General features: G+C 43.5%; 1 protein-coding gene across 1 annotated transcript in view; it reads right to left on the bottom strand.

Moving 5' to 3' along the window:
* Positions 1-6907, bottom strand: part of nrl (neural retina leucine zipper) — a gene marked incomplete at both ends in the record, with an annotated part of 9014 nt that extends 2107 nt beyond the window's left edge. Inside the window, 2 exons of the mRNA XM_083767462.1 lie at positions 5628-5900; positions 6278-6907. Of these exons, the coding sequence (XP_083623588.1) occupies positions 5628-5900; positions 6278-6907 (903 nt within the window). The remainder of the gene's footprint in view (positions 1-5627; positions 5901-6277) is intronic.
* Positions 6908-8542: the final 1635 nt, after the last annotated feature.

An 8542-nucleotide genomic window follows, 5' to 3' on the forward strand; every position in this document is an offset into this window, starting at 1 on the left:
AAGAGAAGTGGTCACGTGACTGGGCTGCGCCATGACACTTCCATGGACACTTTCATGGGAGCCAAACTCACACCGGAAGTGCAATGAATACATGGCAGTGAATGGAGCTGGCTGGACCAGCTCATAACAAACATTATTTATGAACAATTGAGACCCTTGTCATATAATTGGTTCAGGAATATGAAAGAAGACATATCACAGGTTGTTTTCTAATCACTTACTTTTCGATGTGCACAGAGTGCACAGTATATAATTTTATCTGAGGATCTAAACAGCAGCAGGTGTCGTTTCTGGCTCCGAAGTATCGCAAGATTTGGCTGCCAGACAGGAAACGGTGGGAAGTCTCGCGATACTTGTTACGTTCAGAAAGGTACTTTGTGCTCTTTAGATACCATACCTCTATAAAAAGTTACAGTGTACACATCGAAAAGCAACACAGCAGACAATAATGTGTTACATGTCTTCTGTTATTTTCCAGAAGAGATTACTTTACAAAAGGTCTCAGTCATTCATAAATAATGTTTGTTCATGAGCTGGTCACTGAGCTCTCATTGACTCCAGTGTTCTACCAAACTTCCGGTAGTTTGGCTCCCATGAAAGCGTCCATGAAAGTGTCATGGCGCAGCCCAGTCACGTGACCACTTCTCTTCCTTCTCAAAGCTTCCTTGACTCACTGGTGAAGAAGGGAGATGTTTGAGGTGTCATAATCTTAATAAGCTTATCTTGGTCGAAAATTGCCAATCTATGAGCTCACTACGCGTCATACTGTATGTAAGCTAATAGATTGGCTATTTGTGGCTAATGTTCAGCCCAGAATAGGGACGCTATAGGGTTCATGTGGTTACATTTGCATGCAACATTTATAAACCAACCAACAACTTAGAAGGCCCTGACCTTTGACCCTGAGGCATGGCTGGGCTATGGACCGAGCCAATCGGCCCAGTTTCCCAGGGCCTTTTACAAGCGGCTCCTGGGGGACCTGGGCATGAGGTTGGTCGACAGTTTAATCTAACTAGACACCAGCCTACTCGGGAACGATGCAAGAATGCATGAACCATCCGATTATACAATACCTGTTGTACCCATGGTCAGGTAGGCTACAGTACCTTCAGTGTGTCTTTGTCACTTTTCTGCTCATATATGGAGATCTCAGTATCTGTATCTGTATCTGTATCTGTATCTGTATCTGTATCTGTATCTGTATCTGTATCTGTATCTGTATCTGTATCTGTATCTGTGTCTGGGCATACATGGGCATATTGATGCCAATACTTCTGTACTTTTACTCAAGTACATTTTTGAATATTGTAACAGAGTGGAAGCAACCTCTACATTGTGGTGTTTCTAGTTTTACTTAAAGGAGAATTCAGTGATTTCGGTGATTTGGAAAAAGACCCAGTCCACCCGGTAACAAGATGTGCACAAGACACGCGACAGGCCAACAGCACGCACACCAAGACCCGCCCCTGCTCGATCATGATTGGCGGAAGGCCCCTCTCTATCCTGATTGGATGAAGGCTGGGCCACCTAGCCAGAAACGAAACCATAAGGTTTTTTGACCCCAGGGGTTAACTGGGAACAGGGATGAACTCCTTATATGGTCAGCACACTCTATAGTAGGGAGGATTATCACAACAAAACATATTTGAATTAAGTGAAATCACTGAATATACCTTTAAATGCTCCGCTGCATATGGGGGGCCTCGTGCTCACACAACACGTGTCAAGGTGTATCAGGTGTATAAGTGACTGTCAGGCAGCACATTTTGTGATACATGTTCCATGATCCATAATCTGTCATGTAATCTGATTTAGTGTGAGTGACACTGATCAGGATTACACAGCAATAATAGCAGATATTAAGATAAGCACACGCTCATGCTGTGCTCTACATGCTGTACAGCACCGTGTACAGCACTGTGAGAGACCATTCCAAGTGTTTTGGCTCTTCATGGATTACAAGAACATAGTGAACCATGGCGTTCAACATATTTCACACCTGGATTTGATCTCATGCGCTTCACAGCCCAGTTTCTTTATTTTTCTTTTCAAATCCTTTTACCGGTATTCAAGTTTTTAAACAAAAGCGCAGGGGCGAGCGTAGATGGCAATTAACCTCGCCCACCAGGCTTTCCACCACCTCGGAGGAAAGCCTGGTCTCTGTTTCATTTCGGTATATGATCCGCTCGGGAGCGGATAATATCGTTACGTCATGTTGTAGTAGTGTTTTGTAGTCGACAGGCAGGAACAACAAACACGAACTTCCTTTTCCCTCAAACAGGAAGAATAACAATAAAAGCTCTCGTAGCCTGCAGCTTTTATTGAGAAAAATCGGTTTGAGGGAAAAGGAAGTTCGGGTTTGTTGTTCCTGCCTGTCGACTACAAAACAATACTACAACATGACGTAACGATATCATCCGCTCCCGCTCTGATCATATACCGAAATGAAATGGTGCCCAGGATAGATGGCAATAAGTCACAAATTATTAAAATAATTCAGGAATCAAGTAAGAATAGCATGATATGCAATCAGATATATACTATTATATACTATATCGGTTGGTGACATTTTTTTTTAAATAAAAACCTTATTCCCCTAAACTATCCCACCCTCCTCCACCCTCAATCCCTAGGACAAAAATCTCAAAATTAAAGATAGAAAATAAAAGGAGAAAAGAAACATGAAGATTCTAAGATTTGTTGTGGTTTGGTGTTAGTCAAAGCATAGATACCCCACACTATGTGGTTTGTGTGTTGTGGTAGAATGTCATAAAAGTTCATTTCTGATAAAGTCTCAGAACCTAATTTGGGCCCTGCTTTGGATGTAGTACTATAATGTGTGTTCTGGCTGGGAACCCAGAACCCAGAGCTTGTAGATTGTTTATTTTTGCTATTTTTATGGGCATTTTAGAGGCTCTATTTATAATAGAAACCAACAAACAAAAACAAAACAAAGACATCACAGAACGTCACAGGTTCTGGAAAATGTCAGGTTATTGAAGGTTCTGGGTTCTGGGTAAGCCAATAGATGACCTAGTGAACTTCCAGTCAGAGCAAATGGAACGGATGAGTGTATATTTTCATTCACAGGATTTGACTTTGTCTCAATTACTCACTTAAACGGTCATTCACAAAGTCTTAATTGGTTCAACAGTGGAGAGCCGCTCAGACAAGGACTGGCAGGTCTTTGAATAAAGATCCAGTCAAAACCCCTGCCCGCCCACAGAATGACACCTACAGAGTCACCATACTGACATTTACTGACACTTTTCTTTTTGCAATTCAAACAGCTATTGAACTCTTAGATAAACAGGGAAGGAAAGGGGAGTCTTACACAGGGGACAGATCTTTCAGTGTGGCAACCCCCACCCTGTGGAACTCTCTCCCAATAGAGATTGCTCCAACACTGGACTCTTTTAAGGCTTCCTTGAAAAGACACAGATTCTCTCAGGCTTATGGCCTATAGTTGTTGATTGTTGTTGGTACATTTTGTAAAGCATCTTTAGGTTCATGAAAGGCGGTATATAAATTCAAGCTATTAATATTAATATTATAATTATTACAGGGACACTTTGACACGTCGACATGGGCAGAGCGGAGAGGGGCGAAACCGTTATTGTGATTATGGCCACTCTCTACCCACTAGGCTGCTCTACAGCATGGGCACAGCGCATTCAAACGTGACAATAAAATGTGACAGTAAAATGTTCATTCAGTGCAAGAGCTGTGAGACAAAAGGGATTTGAGAGCTTGTGACGCGACAAACCTCCACAAGCAGACCTTAGCCGTGTCTATAAATAGCAACAGCGAGCATGAGATTTCTTCAAACATCATGTGTGTATGTACAGTAGTGTGCTTGTAATTTATGCTCACAATTTAGAATACAGTATAGGCTAAGGATTTAAAATGAAAAGTGGTTATAAAAGATTAAAATTAGCTGCACTTTTCCTATAATTTTAGAGAGCTATCCTGCAAGTGATACTTAGGTCTATACCCAGACGATCATAATCGCAGCCTAATGTCCTCCTGATCCAAATCCTTTAGTGTGTGATCCCTCTCTCACCTCACCCTCTGAAGCCTCACATGCTGTTTTCCTATACCAGTGGGTCTCAAACTTTTATCTTTTAAAGATCCCCTGTTTGCATTAAGGCCACAGATGGAAATGGACCCGACCCGTAAGGACCCATTTGGTTCCATTTGTTTCCTCTATGATCTCTCTGGTCCGTATAGTCCCTAACGTAGCTGGAGACCCCCGGAACCACCTCCAGAATGAGAATTTCTGTCTTAAGGCCTTTCACACGATAAGCACTATAACGATAACTACTGTATCATTCACCATTGTCTTTGTTAAAGCTGTGGTGTGAACTCAGCCATCCACTTGTTGAGTTAGAATGATTTTTGAAATATATATGAATATCTTTATAATCGTAGTTATAGTGTGTGGTGTGAACAGCCAGAATACCAGTGTCCTTGACCCCCAAAACATTATCATATTTGAACTGGGGACCTCCCACCCTGACAAGCACTTGGAATGTAGAAGTTGAGGCATTCAATTTACTTTGACTCGTTTCCACAGATAAATATTGTGAAAATAGTCGTTAATCGTCTATTTTCACAAATGTTTGCCACTTTCTTCTTCTTCTTCTTATTATTATTTGTTTGTTTTGCCAATTTTTATAGCATAGTTTGTTGATTGATTTTGATGCAGTAATGGTCTTTCTCTTTTCTTTCTTGAATTATTAAAAATGTCTTAAAAGTCCTTAAATCGTCACTTCAAAGTTATCTGGGGACCCCCCCCCCCATCCCCCCCCAAAAAATAAATCAAGTGGGGACCGCCTAGGTTGAGAACCACTGCTTTATTACTATCGCTTTTCCCTATAACTTAACCGTCACTTCATTGTCTCCACCAGGCCGAAGGCATGGGGAGAGAGTATGTTTTGCACTCCGTCCGTGTGTGTGTGTGTGTGTGTGTGTGTGTGTGTGTCCGTCTGTGTACAGCTAATCTCCGGTACAGTTAACCCGGTCGATTCCACATTTTGCACACACCCACCCTGGATGCCAACGATGAACCTCTGCCCCAAAATTTCCAGAATGGATATATATAGCGCCACCAGGAGGCCAACTTTTGAAAAACATTTCTTTTTATATTACTCCTCCAGATTTTGTCCAAAAATCCCACAAATCGTTACACAATATCTCTACAGTTATGTATTCAAGACTTATCTGTCCGATATTTCATATTCCATCCTAATTGGCTAAGATTGGCTTTCAAAGTTTGCAGGATTGGCCCGTTTTGAACAAAAAGCCTCAAATCATGAACGCAGCGTGCGATTTACGTGAAATCTTTCACAGACTTTCCTACTAGGCTGAGGAATATATCCCACCCTTTTCACAATGGCCTGTTATAGCGCCACCAACAGGTGGATTTTTGCAAAACACATTTTTGTAACAAAATGCCTCCAATCAACCAATCAAACATGCAACGCCATCCAAGGCGTAAGAAGAAATGGTACCCTTTTCACATTGGCCTATTACAGCGCCACCAGGAGGCCACAACCTGACCTGCCCTAGTGTAGACCTGTGCCCCAAGGGGCACTTTGTCTAGTTTAACATGTTTGTCTGCATACCTGGTTGAGTTGGAGGTGGTGATGGTGGTGGTGATGGCCATGCATGGGGTGATGCTGATGGTGGTGGTGTTGATGGTGGTGATGGTGCAGTCGGCCCTGGGGGCTGAGAGGTTGTGGGTAGGAGCCCGAGGTCTGCGCGGCAGCGGAGTTGGGAGGTCCGGACGACAAGAAGAGCAGCTGGCGATGGCACATGTCCGCGCCCTTAATGTCGCCACCGCTGTCACTGCCCGAGTCCCCCAGGTTACTGGTGGAGCTCTGGGAGAGATTCGGGAACTAAGGGAGGACAAGGGACATGCAGAGAGTTTATAGCAGGGGTTATCAAACTTTTGGCTAGCCGCTTACATCTGACTTTATCTGACACTGACATCTGACACTAATTTAAGAGAGAGGGAGAAAGAAAAAAACAGCCTGCTGTTATGATCTTTCATTAGCGGTTTTTGCAACACCTGGGTGTGAATTCATAGCAGGACTCCATGTTATGGGAGACACATTTTTGGCAACCACACACTTGATTTATATAGAGCAGTTTCAAAGTTGAAAATGAATCAAAGCAGGTCCATTTGGCTCTAATTATTGTACACTCTCAGAGTTCCAATTTTGAGAACCACTGAAATACAGAATATTGTCCATATTCAATAATAAATCATTACCTGTGAGCTGACCGCTGCGGCGGCAGAGTTGAGCAGAGCCTCCACGGCGTCCTCGCATCCCAGGAAGCCGCCGACTGGCCCCCCCCTCTCTCTGTCCCCCCGCTCGGGACCTCCTCCCAGAGACCCCAGCAGAGAGGCGGGCCCCCCCGGAACCTCGCCTCCGAACTGCTGCTGCAGTGCCGCCAGCCAGATCAGGTCCTCCAGGGAGGCGGGGTTGGGCCCCTGTGGCCCCCCGTGGTGGGGGGCCGGGCTTCCCTCCATGTTCCCCTGGGAGCCCTGGGAGCTGATGCCAGACGTGAAGCTGTCGGAGAGGGGGAAGGAGATGGAGGAGGACGAGGAGGAGAGCGAGGAGGAGGCGGACGGGGGCGGGTGGGAGTCACTGAGCGTGGGCGAGGGCGGCAGGGAGTTGTACGGGCTGGAGTTCAGACTGGAGTCATGAGGGTGGCCGCCAGGGTACGGGGAGCTGGAGGGGTCATGGTGGGGGAGGCCGGACTTGGGGTACGTGCAAGGAGGAGCGAGCGGAGGGGTGTCGGACTTGACCTCGAACTTGAGGAGGTCAAAGTCGTTCAGGTACTCCATGGCGAGCGGGCTAGGGGGCAGGGAGGGCATCGGGAGGGAGGGAGAGGACATGTTGCGTCTGCGGGGGTTTTCAGCGGCCAGGCTGTTTCGCGTGTCAGGATCATGCGCCAACCCGCTCCGCAGTCTCAGGGCAGTCCATACACAACGGCGGGACTGATGTCCGTCTCCTGGTCAGGTGTCCAGCGGCAGACTGGTGATTAAGTGAGGTTCCTTTTGTGGCAAAGTGCAAGTGCCGGTGCCCTTATCTCGTTGTCCCCACTGCGGAAGGGTGATCAAAAGGAGAATTAATTTTTTTATCTCAACCATAATTATATTCCCTATTCTGGGCATATCATAATAGGCAAACATTCAGCAAAAATAGCACAGATCTACAAGCTAGTTAAAAGTTCTCTATAATAACAACATTCACTTGACCACTTCATAGTAATTTACATAAATTATATGACAATGTATTAGGTGGCTTAATCAACTCGCACACTCTTACAAAATATTGATTACAATAAGAAATACTTTCCATATAAATAAAAAAAATTATATGAGTCCACCCAGTGATTCAACTGGGTTACATGGATGACCATGGCTTTTGTATGATAACACTATAACTGGATTCACCACACATGAATGTGTATATTAAAGTGTATGTCTGTCTGAACTGTTTGTGTGTTATAGTATTAACTTGCTAATCCTCGACAGATCCCCCATTGTTCACCACCTTAAACACACACACACACACACACACACACACACACACACACACACACACACACACACACACACACACACACACACACACACACACACACACACACACACACACACACACACACACACACACACACACACACACACACACACACACACACACACACACACACACACACTCTCTCTCTCTCTCTCTCTCTCTCTCTCTCTCTCTCTCTCTCTCTCTCTCTCTCTCTCTCTCTCTCTCTCTCTGGTGTGCAAATTAATACTCTTTATTTGTATAGTAGAATCACTAAGTTGAAGCTATGCATCACAACATATTGTCTTGCTGCTAGTGTGTGCTGATTTGAAAACCTGTGTCTCAAAATTGATTTTATTAGGTAATCCGTAATCATGCAAGCTAATATTAAAAACATATAATTTAATCCCACAATTTACAAGCAAATAACAGGTTTATAGTTCTAACTTAATAAATATGCCTTGTGTAATAGACTCGTCCTAAAAAAGTCCAGGGTAACTTTTTTACATCTCAAACTCAATATGAAACAATAACATTGAGATGACTAATATCAGAGTCAGATGAAGCTACACAATAGGGCACATAATTGTAATATTTCTAGAAAGATCTCTTGACCACAGAATTCAAGCACAAGTCTAGGCCTTAATCATTTTTGACAGAAAGACTTTTCGTTTCGTAAGACTAAATCCAGTTAGGACATAATTATATCGGTTTATAGATGAATCCTTCCCAACTCTTTCTAAAATAACTCAAGCATGAAAATGGAAAGAACATAACATAATTAATTTAGTAATAACATTAATTGTGTTGAAAGAGTGCAGTAAGTTTGACATACTGTATAGTGACTACTTTTGAACATGTCAATTAGTTATTCTACATATTTGAATTCAAATAAAGATGAAGGTCTTAGTGGTCTAATTTACAAACATTCCCATGTCTTCAAATGTTTAAGTTTCAACATACTG

Source organism: Protomyctophum parallelum (genome assembly GCF_964188405.1).
Source record: "Protomyctophum parallelum genome assembly, chromosome: 6".
NCBI lineage: Eukaryota > Metazoa > Chordata > Actinopteri > Myctophiformes > Myctophidae > Protomyctophum > Protomyctophum parallelum.